Below are 17,503 nucleotides of genomic sequence, written 5' to 3'. Positions count from 1 at the left end.
CAAGGTACATCACTTTGCGTATTTGAAACTTTTTCTACTCAAAATTTAACGTTGTGTGTAAATATGGAATATATGGTGTAACAACGTACTCACCAATAACTTATGATTTATGTTGAGAGTAATTTATAAAACAGTATACAATGGTCAGCCTGTGAATAGAAAGCCAGAAGAATAAAAATTTGTTACTTTTTTTGGGAAAAGTTGTTTTTTAAAAATCAATTCAAAAATAAAACAACCTTGGTAATCAGTCGTCAGCATTCCTTCATTCTCATAAAATTCCCTAATTTCAATACAAATGATGTTTATACTAAATATCTGCCGAGAAACTACAGAGGGATCGACGTACACTTGACTCTAGGTACTACACCTTACCCCATATATTTATATCGTGATTTGATTCTTTTTCAAAAAAAAAACTTTTGTTTGAGATATTTTCTTTCGTAAATTCAATTTTATTTGCCACCAATTCAAGTTGAAGCCACTATTCAGCAACTGAGATATTAGTTGAGTGATAAATATTGATCATTTTGAAACTTTTATAAGAATTTTCCCGCAGGATTAAACAAACATACTTTCACACTCATATATTTTTATTATAATCACTGCTTTCTCTGCAAAGCAAGAAATATTTACAATTGAAGAGTCATATTATATATTGAACATCTTTTTACAATTTCCATTATACCTTTTTTTTAATAACACGATTTGATTATCTCGCTTTTTTATTTAATTGTCTGGAATTACTAGTATTAGTCTTAGAATTACTTATATGACTTTTTTCTTCTCGACGCTTCCACCATTTTTTGGCATTCCGTATGCTTTCCAATGCTAAGGACTAAATTATTTAGATTTTCGAAAAAACACACTTTTTAAATATCCTTTTTCAAAAAAAAACAACATTAATATCCTAGAGTCTTAGTCGATGTTATTGTAAAAGTTCTTAAAAAAATTTGTATTGCGCTTTTAGTCGATTTTGACCACTGCACTGCAGAGTGTGTCTTCCAAGAGTGCATTTGAACCTTTAAAAAGTTAATTTTTATTATATTTTTATTCTATTTTAACGCTAAAATATCAGCACTACTAGTAAAAAGCGCCACTAGTTTTTGTAGTAAATTTATACCACTTTACAAAAAAGCAGGAATAGTTTTTCTAACTTTTCAGAGATTTTCTAGTTTTCGTTATAACGAAACAAAAACGGGTAAAGATCAGTTTCGTTGGCTACGAAAAAAAATGTCGTACCAGTTTGAAAAACGTAGTTTCGAGAAATCTCATAATTAAAAAATTATTTTTAATATAATACCTTTGTATATAAGATATGCACAAAGGTTTACTGTTTTACACCGAGAGTTTCTTAAATTTTGCAAATTTCGTTTTTATACAAACTTACCAATTGAATATTAAATTTACTTGTAAGTCTGAAATATAAAATTTTAATTGTAACCCAAAGTTTTTGTGTTTTTTTTCTTTTTGGTTTATTGAAAGAATTGGCGTTAGATGGAATATTACCAACAGCGTTTCCTGTTAAATTACAACATCATTATTTTAAATCCTTCCAATCCAAAATCATATCAACGACGCAACATGATTTTTTATAATCCCTCAATTAAATTTATAAAATTATGAACTTTCGTCTTTCGTTGATCAATTAAGTTACCTCATACCTATTGATAGATCCTATATACATAATAATTATTTTTTTAAATATTAATTTAAACTTAATTAAAACAACAATGATTAGCAAAAAAAATAACAATTGATTACACAATTAAATGATTGTTTAATAGTTATTTATCTGTTACCAACCGTCTAGTAAAAACCAACCAACTATTCTTATTGCGTTATGTTAATGATTTACACCAAAAAAAAAAAAGTAAATAAATAAATAAATATAAACTTTACAATTATAATTTTAACTTTCGCAACTTAAGAGATAGCTAATAATAACAATAATAATAATAATACTTATAATAAATATGTTATTCAAATGTGAAAATACACGCAACAATTTCTAAACAAATTATTTGTTGACATCCAAACAAATTATTGCAATTTTATAGACAAAAAATAAAATATATATTTCAGATCTGTAAAGATAACCACAGACGTATGCATAAACGTTATAGTTGATCCTCCAATAAAAATTGACTCTTCCTAGGTAAAATCGACTTCTACTGGTCTTTTTAATAAAAGTTTATTAAAACTGAAAACTGTTTTTTACTAGTAGACTAAGAGCTAATGAACCCTTTAGGTAACAGTATTCCTGTAAGGCTAGAAATTTGTGATGAATTATAGCATGCTAATTATAGTAACCTGCCAGGTCATACCTAAGCCCTGCACATCAACCCCAAATTTCTTAAATTATCAAAAAATGTTAAAAACAAAACTTAACGCTGTAAGCTTGAAAATTTAATTCAACTTAGTTTATTGATTATAAAGTTGATAAAAAAAATTGCTGGACGATTTTTGTAGGCACAAGTACCTACCAGACATGTAGGTAACAAGGTGTACAGTATATGGCTTGAAATAAACTTGGTTCTGTAAGGTTGAAATTTGTATACCTGTTTAAGTAAGGAACCTAGAAACAGGAGGTACAATAGCGTTAAGCGATAGGTTTTGAATTCAAATTACGATCTTTTACTCACACACTATTCAGAACCGCCTGTCATTGTAACTCCTGAGATCTGTAGACTCATGCTAACTCGACCCCATTAAAAGCATGGCTAACTCGTGGATCAGTGAATGAAAGAAATCACGAAGAACAACTATAAACTTTTCCTCAAAAAACTTAGATAATATTTTGTTCACGCTAATTATCTACACCAAATTATCTAAACGTGAGACTCACGCTAAACACACGATAGTGTCCGTATATTCTTGCCGTAAATAAAAAAAAGAAACTAATAGAAATGTAAACTATCGTTTGTTACAACAAGGAATCTGACATAATTATTACACTTAAACTAAATTAATTAACGAAAATAGACCAACTAAAATGGAGATGGACAGGATACAAGAAAAGGGTACTAGGAAAAGTGGAGTAAAATTGTGATCGACTGGTATCCCAGAGATAGAAAAAGGAAACGGCGAAGACAATTTAAGAGATGGGAAGATGAATTGAAGCTCATAGATCATAGCTGGTGAGAAGGGTTGCCAGAGATAGATCACAATGGAAAATGTTAGAGGAGGCCTTTGCCAAAAGGCACACTGAACTGAGATATCCTCTAAAAGAGGAAAACAAACACTTCAAAACAGACGGAAGTTCAGGATAGAGGGCTTATTGATTTATTGATTTATTGAAATTAATTTATTATCATCAACTTTTACTAAACCACATCAGGTCTGTTTAACTCTTCCTAGGAAAAGTGTATTTACTCATTTTCAATCAACTGTAACTGATGCTTTTAGTAAGAGTCTGATTTCAACCCGACATTTTTTTGTACATTCTCGTTTCGTTATTATCAAGAATACAACGCCTTTTAGCCTATGTTAAGTGGAACAGTGGAACAGTCAAAATATTTTTAGTTTGATTTTGAGTTTTAGATCGATTTTGGCCAATTAAAAAAAATCAACCGTCGGGAAACTGAGAATGTCTACCTGCACGAACTTTAGAATTGAATCCAGAAAAAATAAAGTATTCGACTTTTATACTATGAAAGACTCTATCTAGTGATAATAAAAAGAACTATAATTTGCAACGCCAATAAGTACATAATATTTAACAGAAATGTTTGTTTACAATCTTGAAAACCATACGCATATAAAAAGGGTAAATGTAACAATTTTTGTAACACAAATTTTGTTAAGGACTTTGTAAAAACATTATACCTTACAAAACATTAAAATAATTGTTTTACAGCACAAACTACAAAGTTTATATACAAAAATCGGAAAACTACGCAATTATAAAAGACTCGGGAACAAATATGACACAGCACATGTGAATGTATAATGAATTAGGTATCTTTTGCCTCTTCATTCAATGAAAAAATCAACTAAAGAGTCTAAAAAGTAGGTTAAAATCGATTTCTAGATTATGTTAACATAGATTATAAACCATCTGTGTGTCAAATTTCATCACAATCCGTTCAGCTATTTCAACATGATTAAGTACACACAAACAATAATATTTTAAAATAAACTTCTCAGAATCCTGGATAGTTATTGCAGTTCCTGAACTCAGGAAATGCCAGTTAAACATATATTGTATTTTAATCATTTAAGTAAATTGATGAATATTTGAATAACAAGTGGCATAAACTTTCGCCCCCTTTCTAATCATATTCAAAATAAAACAAAACAATTTTTATTAATAATATCCATATATCCACAAAAAAAACACATCAAATTGATACTAACAATAAATTTATAACACAGGAAATATATTTTTTTTTTTGTTGTTGTTTGTGTTTTATAAATTTTAATTCCAAATTAGAAAAAGTTTTTTAACGATGTTTATTTTTTAGTATTACATAATCATCCATAAAATAATGACTGAATGTAGACAATTTTATGATGAATTGAATGTCATATTGATATTAAGTGTGTTTGTTGTTGCAATTAATTAATAAATCGGTATAAAACCATGTATCAAGGACTATTTCGTTTTTCTTTACTTATATAATTTTTTAGCTTTGTCATCTTTCAACTTAACATGTTGTTAAGACCGGCATGACTGATGATGATTAGCTTTGACTGATTAATAAATCTGAAAATTACTTTCCAAATTACCTAAATATGTATATTTTTCGATGGATAAAAATGATAATTGTTTATAAGATGTGTTCCACCGAACAAAAAGAGGGTCTTGTCTCCTCTATTGGATCCTCACTAACAATTTTACAAGCGAAAAAACGAATATTATTTTGTTGTTCTGAAACATGTATAGAAACGGCGTTAAAGATAAGTGATTTGTAAAATCCAAAGAGTATAAAATAGAAGAGAGGTTCCCATTACTGGCAATGTTAAGAAAGAGTATACGAGTTCCAATGCCTCTAGTGATTGTGCCCAGTCATAAAATTGTAAAACACGAGAAAGTAGGAATGCGCCTAAACTAATTGATAACGAAAAATTGAAGTTTATAAAGTTTATTCCATTCAATACCAAAGAAAAATATAAAATTTTATGCAAAAACAGATTTAAACTGGCATGACGGTACTTTGGTACTTGAACACAAATACCAGATGAGATTCGTGCCTGTATTCGCCACCTTCTTCTCTATTTTATACGCTTTGGTAAAATCTTTGCTGCGAACTTTCATATTCGCAAATACATTGATAAGATGGGAAACGTCTAGATTTCTTGCTTCTTGGCTTTCAATAGAAATAATATCCAAAGAACTCAACCTTTCTTATTCCATAATAATTCTTAGATAATTTTTGATTAGTTTCAATTTCGAAAAAGATGTTTCTGCTCTTGCTACTATGACAACAACGGTTAGAAATAAATAAAGAGCAGTTTTTATTTCTGTTAAACTACTGCACGAAGAAAAATTTTGAATTCAAACATATCCGGAGTGAGTTTTCATATTCATTAAATCATATTTGAAGCAAGTTTTGAACGATAGCAATTAGTGAGGCAATTGATCTGAAATGTCTTCTAAATATTCAGTATATAAATCTTGTACAGCGCTAAATGGTTAAATAGTTAATATTCAGTCGATTGAAACAGATAAGTAGGACAGACAACGCGAAAAACATGCATGATTTCTCTTCTTTCTCGTAACTGAGTATTTACAATGTCGACAGCTTTTTAAGGACATTTATTCTGAAATAATTCCGAATTTTACTAGGGAATTTATGAAAGATAAATTTTCAGTATTGATTTGTGTTCAAGCTGAATAAAACTCAATCATAAAAATGATCATGATAACTAGAACAATTCCTCTAATACATTTTCATAATTCGCAAAAAATAATCGTATTTATGTTCTTCAAAAGGCCTTTTTGGAGCCGCATACTCCAAGTTAGGTAGTTATACCACTGATAGCAAGTAATCTGGTTTTTCAAAAATAAATTTGAATCAAAAAATAAATTTTTTGTAATAAGTATTTAATCGCATTTGAAAGACCAAGAATTAAGATTTATTAAAAAATTAACTATAGGTACATACAAAATAATATATAACCGTCAATCTTTGTGTTACAAATCTTGCATAATTGCTGGCAATATAAATAAATGCTGGTAATATAATAACATTTTATGACATAAAAATAATAAAAAGGTAGAAGCTTTTTAAAAATAAATTACCATCACCATATTTTGATTTTAATGTTTTTAGTATAAAAAATATTTCGATTTTGTTATGTTTCGAACGCAGGTTTTTTGAATGGCAGTCCAGCAGCTGATCACTGATCCACCAAGGAGGCTGAACTTTCTTTTATTATGACCATTTCGCGTCACGCGACCTCACTGATTTTTCCCCATTGAAAGTCGTGATTGTCTCAACTTGGGTCATATTTCATCCAGGCATTCAGTTTTTTCCTTGAATAAAACTCTGAGCTTTACAACTGGACACAGGATTTATCATTATAACTTATATACCCATTAAGTGTGTGAATTTTGCAACAAAAAAATTTTTCCTTCTCTATTGGGGTTATTCACGGAATTCAGGCATGACGCTTTTTCTTTAAAAACGTGAATACCAACATTCCTGATGGTTTTCATCAATATAACAAATACCCTGGAAATTTTGCAACTGGTTCCTGGACCACAATCATTCGTGTCGTTTCATTTCAATGCTAAAGTTTCCATAATGCGAAAACACACATGACACACATTTTTTCTGTTGCACTCTTCACTTCACTCTTCTGTTTTTTTTCTGTTTTCTGCTTCACATGCTTTATTATTCCACTATTATTTTGAGATATTTATCTTATTGGGAACTGAGAAGTGTCTACTTTAATTTGAAATATACAAATTAAGCACCAAATAGAAAAATAATTGAGTTTTCCATCATATTGTCATTAATTTTACTGTACGGGTATCCAATTTACATATATCCTGCGTTTTAGAATTATACCTCATCGGAAATTATCTAGATTTTCTAAGACAAGACTTGTACCGAAATAAAAAAAAGAATGGCCTACATAGCTAAAGAGTGTATTCTCTGAACAAGTCGAAAGTCCTTTTAAGCCATTTATTCGAAACTCAATAGTTTTTCAGGAGTTATGGACACTAATAAATTTAACCAATAAATAGCCTTCTATCGTAAAATAATTTAATTCACTAAAAATGTTCATACAAAATATATATCTGATAAAGTTCTGCATATTTTTGTTTTTATACCATGTATATATGAAATATACATAGTATATTAAATTTCGTCCCAAGTTTGTAACGCTTAAAAATATTGATGCTACGAACAAAATTTTGGTATAGGTGTTCATAGAATCACCTAATTAATCCATTTCCGGTTGTCCGTCCGTCTGTGGACACGATAACTCAAAAACGAAAAAAGATATCGATCTGAAATTTTTACAGCGTACTCAGGACGTAAAAAGTCAGGTCAAGTTCGTAAATGAGCATCATAGGTCAATTGGGTCTTGGGTCCGTAGGACCCATCTTGTAAACCGTTAGAGATAGAACAAAAGTTTAAATGTAAAAAATGTTGCTTATAAAAAAATAAAAAACTTTTGTTTGAAACATTTTTTTGTAAACATCACTGTTTACCCACGAGAGCGTTAATTAGGTGCAAATTTTATAGTATGTATTAATATAGGAATATCAAAGTGAATATCTTTTGTTATTTACGTGACGTCAAAAAAACAAACGATTGCGCATCAACACTTGCGCATTATATGAGAATATCAGTTAAATATGTCAGATATGTATGTATGTGAAATGTGACAGAGTTATCAACACTGCCTATACATGGTATTTCAACAATTACCTCAGTCAATTGTTTGTTTTCACTTGTTTATCCAACTTTCAAGCATCAAAATTGGCTGAGATATGCCACTTTTTACGATAAGTACTAATATTTACAATAATAGTATCTTAACATTAAAATAAGTACTCGTCGTAAAAAGTGGCATATCCCAGCCATTTTTTATACCCCCCTGTGGCCCCGGTTAATAGCAGCGGCCTTCTAATTACAGATTGGTGATGCAGCATTACGATGAAAATGGTGAATGTTAATTGAGTTAGTTTTAATCAAATATTTCTATGAGAGTTTTTTGCAGGCAACCTTATACCATTAGTTTCGTAATTAAATTATCTTCCTTCTGATACCAATTTCGATTGGTTCACAGATCGGTACAGTTACCTATATTGACTTATCTGTTCATATGGTCAATTAAATCTTCAGAATGTAAGCGTTCAAGTACATCTGATTCGATGCATAGAATAGCTAAGCTATTTAGTCTATTGTCACTTATCGTAGAACGTAAGTAATTTTTAACTCTATTCTACATGAAAGCGAACGTTCTACGTTACAGTTTGTTACAGCATGAGATAAATATTAGAAATGCCATTTCCACTTTCAAAAATTCAGTGTAAAGCTTGTTCGTTTGCAAAAGTCTTGAATTGACGGGAAGGTTGATTTCATTCTATCATTTTTCAGTGCAATACGCATCAAAGTGCACAAGTTCATCATTCAATGAAGGCTCGAGATTTGAGAAAAAAGAAGCATTTTTAAAACGTTTAGATATTTTTCATATGTTAAACACCTTTTTCGCAACTTTCAAAATAAAATGTTCTAATTAATATTTGAAAATAATAACTATGAACCCAATCGTTAGGTATACTTATGAATGTTGTATAAATTGAACTGTACAATACTTATTACAAAATTGAATAAATTTTGATTGAAAGTTGAAAAGGGTTAATAAAAAATTATACACACGCCATTATTATTTCATTGTAATATGTAAAAAAAGACGAACGTAATTTATTGCGTTATCATCTATTGTATGATATTACTTATTTTTCATAACTTTTTTGAATTCATATTCAAATTATTTTATTTTTGGTTTTATTCCATTTCAAATATTTCAACCAAATATCAATAAAGACCTTTAGATTTAGCATTTACATTTTCTGAATGAATACATAGACTTTTTTTTTCTGAACTGTACAATCTACCTAAAGCAAAAAAAGACACTTTTTGTTTCGATGAAAACACACAGTATTTGCAACTCTGTCAGGGATTATTTTAAGGGTAAAGAAATAAACTTGAAGATGAACTAAAAATTCAATATCTAAAATCTAAGATTTTAATCCTTAAAGTGTTGCTGTCGTAGCAACTAGAAACTCAAAACTATTAAAAAAAGAAATAAATAATAGTTTAAAAAAACTAAAAAACAGGCTATTGTAACTAGTTGAACTAAAAGGTAGAAAATAATTTCTTTAAATAAAAAAATCATTTTATCGTTAAAAAAGCGTTAGTATAAAACTTGTTCATATGCAAGTTTCAATAAATCGGAAGGTTAATTTCATTTTTTCAGTACAATACGCGTGAAAGTGCATAAGTTCATCATCCAATGAAGACTCGAAGTCTGTTAAATAAGCATTTCTAAAACGTTTAAATCGCCTAAGAATTTTTTTATTAATCAAATTACCAAATTCATTGATAACCAAGAACTCTTCTTGAATCTTTTCATATGCTAAACATCTTGATCGTAATTCAGAAACGTAATCTCATTTACAAATCTGACTGTAGCACTAACAACATGATGCAGGAATGCAAGTTATTGATTTTTTTGAAAATAAAAAATTAATGTTTCTAACAAGATTACACTTTTCAGAACATTCTCGATAACTCGTGGAGAAAATTTTTTTTGTGTGCCCATAGTGTTTATCCAGCGCTGCTTATCTTCTTTGACGAGAGTGAAAGTTTATATATTTATTTGAAATCTGTAGTACCTGTATGTAATCACAAACTTAAAGGACATTTGAGAGCCATTTTTATGATTATTTTAAAAGGAATAATGTATGGCATTTCTGAAACGGTTTTAGCGAAAAATACAGTGTGTATATCTGTATTCTTTGGTTCTAGTACCTATGTATATAAAGAATATAACTAACTTAAAAATGTCCACTTTATATAATTAAAAAATTTCACTAAAAAATTAAAACAAATTATTTTAAAATAAGTATACCAACTCAAGAATTTTTTCTTTAAAAATAAGTGATAATAAATTATAGATAGTTAAAAATTTTTTTTTAGTTTTTTGTGCAATTTTTTCTAAGTCGATTCTATTATTTTCAAAAAAATTTTATTTATTCATTTTTGTTCAAGTTTTTTTACACATAACTACTAGGTATACCACCAACAGGTGAATATGTTCTACTAATATTCGTGTTTCTATAAATCATAACTTGTTCTGGTTTCTTGAATCTTTATTGAATTCACGCTCGAGTGAAAGCATAAGGTTAGTTTTATAAGTTTAAATTTATGAATAGAACTAATAGTTTAGGAGCGGATATGCATTTTTAAAAGAGAGTTTGGGCTTTGAGTTGTTGTAAAAGAAATAAAATGGAAATTTGTTTCTACCAGCCTACAGATTTTATCGAATACTCAATTAACCTACTACCTATCAAGCCAGCAGAAAAAATTTAATTCTTACCTCTTTTTAAGGTTCCGTTGCCAAATGAGTAAAATTATCCTTATAAATTTGCCAAGTACGTCTATGTTATATGAATAAAATTATAAAACCCCTCTAACTTTACCATTTGTAGTTTGTTAAAAACATATCGTTGGACAGCTCTTTCATAGGACTCTAAGAAAAGATGCAAAAATAGTGACCCTCTCTCTAAACTTTCAAGACATCCGAATCACACTATGAGTGTTATTCGAGAGGTATTTGATTTTTTGTATCAGGTGCCGGCTATCAAACCTATGGTTTTCCATTAGGTTTGCACAAAAGTGAATACCGGGATAGTTCCTAAAAAAGTCAGGCATAGCTGCATACCTCCCCCTTCCTTTTATTTTCCCTTTCTCTTTTTATGACATGTTCTGTACAATATTTGTATTGTTTAAAAAAATAATAAATAAACTTGAATTGAATTGAATTAAATTTTACTATTCGTGTACCTTAAATACATAGTACTAAATAGAAATATTTTGTTTTAGGTGATTGGTGCTCGACAGTATCTAGTAAAACCATCCGTTGCAGATGTTAATGGTAATGTTTTATCCGAACAAGTACAAATGAACAGTTTATTAACCGAAGAAATGGTAAAAACGGCTGGACAACCTTTAGCAACAGTAATATACGAATTCGATAGGTATTTACAAAGTGTATTAGACATCAAATCATCAACTACAACGCCATCTATAAATGGAACAACACAACAAACATTACCACAACAACAAAATGGTCAAACAGTTCCATTACATTTAACAAATTTTCAATTTATTACCGATGGACAATTACCATTACGACAATGTTTACATCCGGAATGTTGTTCGAAAAATATTGAGTTAAATGACTATTATACCTTGTTTTTTGATTTACGAAAAGAAGTACATAAATATTTGACGGTTAAACAACAGCAACAGCATGCTTTAAATGGTACTCAGGTAGCGGTGCCACCAGTTAATACAAATTCAATGAATAATTTACTGGCAATTGCTGGTGAACAACAACAAATTACTCCAATGCCAACAAATATTACGGAAATGATTGAACGTATCCTTTTTTAAACATAATACATAAAATTATGGATGAATATTGAGTTGTTTACAAATTTAAAATAAACTTTAGTGTAGTCATTGTACGGTAGAGTTCTTACTATCTGTAATATCAAGTAGCTAGTGACATCTATAAAACATCGTTAAGGATCTAGTGATATATGTAAATACTTAACTTATCGTTATCTAGTTTAGTGTTAGAAATTCGAATATTTATAGTTAAGTTACCATTAAAAATTTGCAAACTTTAAAAACATCAACTTTAGAAAAAAGCTCTAATAAAAAGAACCTATTATTACTTTTATTTTTTAAATTAGTCAAGTAATGTCCAAGAGCTAGTGACATCTGTAAAAAACCGGCAAGTAAATAGTGACGTCTGTAAATATTAAACTTATTATTTAGCTTAACGATATTGTTCGTGTTCGTAGAAAATAGAGTAGCTACCACGGATAATATACTTTTGCTTCACTTTTCGAGGCAATATACTAAACTTTGAAATTTAAAGAAATAAATATGAATATAAGACGGAAATGTTACTTTAGTTAATGACTAGTCATTACTAGTCATAATTCTATGTTATTTTGTATGTTTTTATATTGATTATTATATCAATGATTAGTGCGTAAAATATTCAAAATATTGCATAGTACAGTGACATAAATGCGAGGAAGCAATTTTGAAATTAACTTTGACTGTTTGTATGTCGATTTATTTGACAATCAGTATTTGCAGACTCGAGTCTAGACTAAGCAAAACGAAACAAAATTTCAATCGATTGCAGTTGAAATTATGGGGTTTTTTTTTAACACTCAACGATGTTTCCGGCATACATTCCGTCCATTTTTCGGATCTATGTAGATAGATATTGGTATTGAATCATTCAGAAAAAGTTATTCATTGGAAATTTTTATACGAACCTTGCAACCAATTGATTTTATAAATATATGCGGGTGGTATTATCTTTCATGTAAAAGTAAATATACAAACTGAATCGAATAATAATAGTCTGTCTAACACTATATTATCAGATTTTCATTTGCTTTTTTGTATGAGGGTCATCTTGATTCTTTTTCCGAGATATCAAAGTCTTTAAATGCGACCCTGAGTATATGGAATAGTAAACTTTACAGTCACAGGCTTATATTAAATAATTTTTATAGACTGACATTAAAAGAAATATTTTAGGTATTATTTTTTACTTATTTTATATTATAAATGCGAAAGTAGCTCTGCCTGTCTGCCTGTTTGTTACGCAATCACGCCTAAACTATTGAACCGATTTAAATGAAATTTGGTACAGAGATAGTGAAAGTGGGTATGAATGATAAAATATTTTTAAATATACCCAAGTCTGATATCAAAAAAAAGGCATGATGTGTACATTACAAAACTGTAAGTTACATGAAAGCCAGTCAAGTCTTTTAAAAGTTGCGAACTCTTTTAGCGGGTATTATATACAGCTAGGACTTTTGCCCTAAAATTAGGATTCCGCACCAAAATAAAAAAAATCGACCTTATGAATAGAGAGAGTTACGGCGTATGAAGTGAAGGTTATTACAAAATATAATCCTTTATCGAAGTTGGCCAGCGAAGCGGGTAGTTCACAGCTAGTTGTCGTATATATTTTTTTTCATAAAATATCAGCCAAAGTTGTAAGCCAAATACAAAGACTTTTATAGATAATTTTTATAAAAGACTATAGACCGAAATCCTATATTGATGGTCTATATTTAATACTAAGTTTGTGATAATGGTACTTCTTACCAAAAGATGATAGAATTGCACAATAATAATAATGATGATAATTAATTATCTCTAAGATCATATATAATTAGAAGTTCAAATTTTGACAGAATTACCTAGGTACTATTTTCAATTTTTGCTGAGTCATGGATAAGTTTAACATTAATTTTACATCTTGCCTGTGTACAGAGTGTTCTTGAATTATGATCTACGAAACTACGTTTTCTGTCTACGAAATTCATATACTTTATTGTTATGTACCTTACACTTAGTTTACACCGACCGATCGTTGATATCATCTTAAAAGAAACCGACCATGAGCGATTGCATTTATGCTTTTGAGTGCTCTTACATCCATTTCACGATTTTTTAATGTTGATTAAGCGCTTTTTGCTAACTCTCGCTAAGGCACACCTGGTCCTACGGTAAATGTACTGCTCATTGACAAAATAGTTTTTTTTTATTTTGGTGTTACCAAAGATATATTTCCAAAAATTTTTATAACTTAAATAAAATGTTTATAATTAAAAAAATTTTTATTAATTGTATGATAATTATTAATAATTAAAAAAATTTTTTGATTATTTACATTTTTATTTATACAATAACAGTATAATACCATTTTTTAAAATTATTTACAAAAATTTTTTATTTGTTAATGTAACGGGTGTCCCAAAATGCATGCATGATTTGAAATGTGCTCCATTTATACGATAAAGCGATGGCAACGAAAACAAAGATAGCGTGATAGCTGGCTAACTACGGAAGGCTAGTGATTTAGCTTCAATAACTAAATAATAAATTAATTTTTACTTTGGGATTTTTAAAATCTACAACCTCAATTATGCAAAATTTACCTAATATTCAATAAATTTTACCTGACGTTGTATGCCATACGTAACCACCTACCGGATTCTCTATGAATTAATAAAAATTTACAATTTTTGATTAAAAAACTGTTTTTACTACCAGGCCCATGGGTCTCATTCGCTCAAGAAATTCCGAGTGGGTAAATACCAAAGAGGTTATATATAACAAAGAGGCGTAGAAGCATAGGAAACGCAATAAGTAAGTTATTGGCCGTTAAAAAAGAGACCGAAAAAAGGAGCCGTCTCCCCTCTTTGTCTCTCAGCCTGTCAAAGCGCTATATTAATATTTTGAATTATTGTATAAACACGTGCATGTCTGTGTATTTCATAAAGACGAAGACATGTAATATAACACAGACGAAGGCAGTACGCGTACTTTTTTAGATCTCTCTCTAAAACGATCAACCGTTTGGATGGTCACATTACGCTTCTATGTTATTACTTTTATGGTAAATACTCAATCGAAATCCGGTGACAATATCAACGGGTGAATACCCAGTCGATAATATCATCGACTATATGTTCGCTATCGGTCGGATTCGTTATTGGTCGTCTATATCGGCGATGTTAACTAAATTATCAACTAATAATTATGATTATGACAGCGCAAGATTGTTAATCAACAGGGACTTTTGCAAGTTTTACGGAGACAAAATGAGCATGCGAACAATTTGGGTTGATTTCAGAATTTAACTTACAACTCTCCTCCCTCCTAATCACGGGCCAGGTATCCACTCGGACTGGGCATAATTTGCCGTGTCTAGTTTATTATTAACCTTATTATTTCTTGCGTTAATTTTATGGACATTCTTCTTGTGGACAAACTATATAGTGTTATACAGTGTTGTTTAAAAATATATGTATTATAGAAGAAATTAGTATAACTACATTTTACGAAAAAATAATAACATTTTTGGAAGACCTTGTACATTTTTAAAGCTATGGTATATACATATAACAGAGGACTATGCTTAGCGTGTATAGTGTGGCTTACGTGGAAATAATTTTAAACTACCTTTGAAATATAAACATTGTAAATCGCAAATCATATATTACAAATATTTCATGGGTGTCATTTCAAAATCATGCTTAGAGTAGAGTGGTAAAAAAGTTTAGGATTTGTGAATAACATGTTAGGATAAACAGCTAATATGATGAAAACAGCAAATAGCCAACTCTGACGATAATTTATGAAAATAAATTAGTAATATTTTTTAATTGTTTATTTGATAATATATACTTAATATTTTTTTGATAATTTAAAAAACCTTACCTAGTCGTCTACAAGACGAAGTAAGAAAAAGGTTTTTATGTTTTCTGCCTTGTTTTGATGAAAGGGCTCAGGTACACTTAAAAGATTTTTTTTAGTAAAAACTTCTTTAGGCACGTTGAGCACTTTTTTGGGTAAACAAAAGTCATAGGAGCGTGCGCGAAAACAATGGTTATCACCCGATCACTGAAGTTAAGCAACATTGACCACACTTAGATCCACTGTGGATAACAGTTATTTCAAAGTTTTAAGTTTTCATTTCCATCGACAGACCCTATGACTGACTATCTTTTTTTTCTATTTTAGACTCTGTATATCTCTTTATTATACAGTGATGTAGAGTCTATAAACATAACATAAAAACTTTTTTTAAGATACACCTGTTATCTATTCAAGTTGGTTTTTTTTTTGTATTCGTCCCAGCACTAATCATTTTCAAATTCTCATTTACGAAAATAATAATACCATACTTTTTCGACGATTGTTAATAGTCACCATATAATCGCAAAGATCTAATTTTGTACGGTATGGTATTTATTTAGAATCGTCGAAGAAGTATGGCATGATAATTATCCTGAATACAAGCCCGTGACCAGTCTTAAAAAGTAGTACGAGCACAAACTACCAAAAGATGGGCAGGATTATATATTTACAACAACAAATGATTCAAAGAATAATATTTGAAAAACGTATACGCTATGTATTTTTCGGTCACACACTCTTGCTTTCTTCGGACATCACAGCATTACTTTCACATTTTTACGATACTCTAAAGCGATTCGATCGCCGAATCTATAAGTCTAAATACTCATTGTTTATCACCGTTTTTAGAAATAATTATAAAACATGCTCTGCCTCGACAATTTCTCAATCTAGAGACATTTGGAGTAACTTCAATTCTTGATATTCTTCTAAACATTAGTTTTTTCTTGGACAGATCGTACAGGCTAACAAGTTACTAACACGGGCATCGACCGTACATACCCAGAGCCGGACCAAAGGTGGAGCAAGTGGAGCGGGGGTTCCAGGCCCCAGTTTGTAAGGGGCATCAAAATACCAAATGCGAAAAACAATTTTGCATTGTAAGTGTTGGTTATTGAAATGCAAGTTAATTTTTAGAAAAAGACGCCGAAAGACGATCTCGATTTGTCATAGAAATTACTTTGCGTCAGGTCTCTTCAGTTTCATAAATATTTATCACGACTCGAATGGTTGGCTATTACTTTTAAAAACAGTTTAAGCACACACATATGGAAAATAAACATGTTTTCGTCAGTGTTACCAGAATTACTCATGGCACATGATTTGAAACACTTTCCACTTCAAAATTCTTGGGAATTAATAAAATTTTACGAGTAGTTTAAGGTATATTATCCGATAAAGGTTTTATTTAGAATGTTATAAAATAAATTTACTTAAACTTATGAATAGAAGTTTAAGTTACATGAATTTTTAAGAACTTGCTCCTGGCTGAACATGTACGAAACAATTACTTACTGAACACATTTCAAATCAGTTGCATAAGCACAGTTAATGAACTCGAGCGAAAATAATTGCAACCTTAATCGACTCATCGCTGTTACTACTTTGAACATTAGGTGTTTTGGGAAGCAACACAAAAAACCCACAACTTCTCTACCGAAAATTGATATCTTATATAGCTACAAATATCTAAACTTGACTTCCGGCGGCCACCTATAAGTGCAACATTAATAGAGATTTTATCAACCTATAAACACATCTTACATATGCAATCGACTGAGATCTCCAGGTTGTGAAAATGGCAGTTTCACTAGCAATTTTCTGTATACTATTTATTTGATTTTCTGAAATGTAAAATTAAACATCACTATTTTCCAAATAAGAAAAAATTCTTTTGTCAAGTTTTTTTGTTATTTTTTACTATTTACCTATCCAATTTGCCTGTTCAACGAAAGGGAGTTGAAATAATAGAAATATGATGGAAGCGTTGTAAAACTATATTGTTTTTT

General features: G+C 29.7%; 1 protein-coding gene across 1 annotated transcript in view; it reads left to right on the top strand.

Moving 5' to 3' along the window:
* The window catches only part of LOC123297399 (RNA-binding protein fusilli), a 92,188-nt gene that overhangs the window by 51,387 nt on the left and 23,298 nt on the right, over positions 1-17,503 (top strand). Inside the window, exon 2 of the mRNA XM_044879087.1 lies at positions 11,070-11,628. Coding sequence (XP_044735022.1) covers positions 11,070-11,628 — 559 coding nt within the window. The remainder of the gene's footprint in view (positions 1-11,069; positions 11,629-17,503) is intronic.

This window comes from Chrysoperla carnea, chromosome 1 (assembly GCF_905475395.1).
Source record: "Chrysoperla carnea chromosome 1, inChrCarn1.1, whole genome shotgun sequence".
In the NCBI taxonomy this organism is placed as follows: domain Eukaryota; kingdom Metazoa; phylum Arthropoda; class Insecta; order Neuroptera; family Chrysopidae; genus Chrysoperla; species Chrysoperla carnea.
Note: the sequence above shows the minus strand (reverse complement) of the source record. Positions and strands in the feature narration are given on the sequence as shown.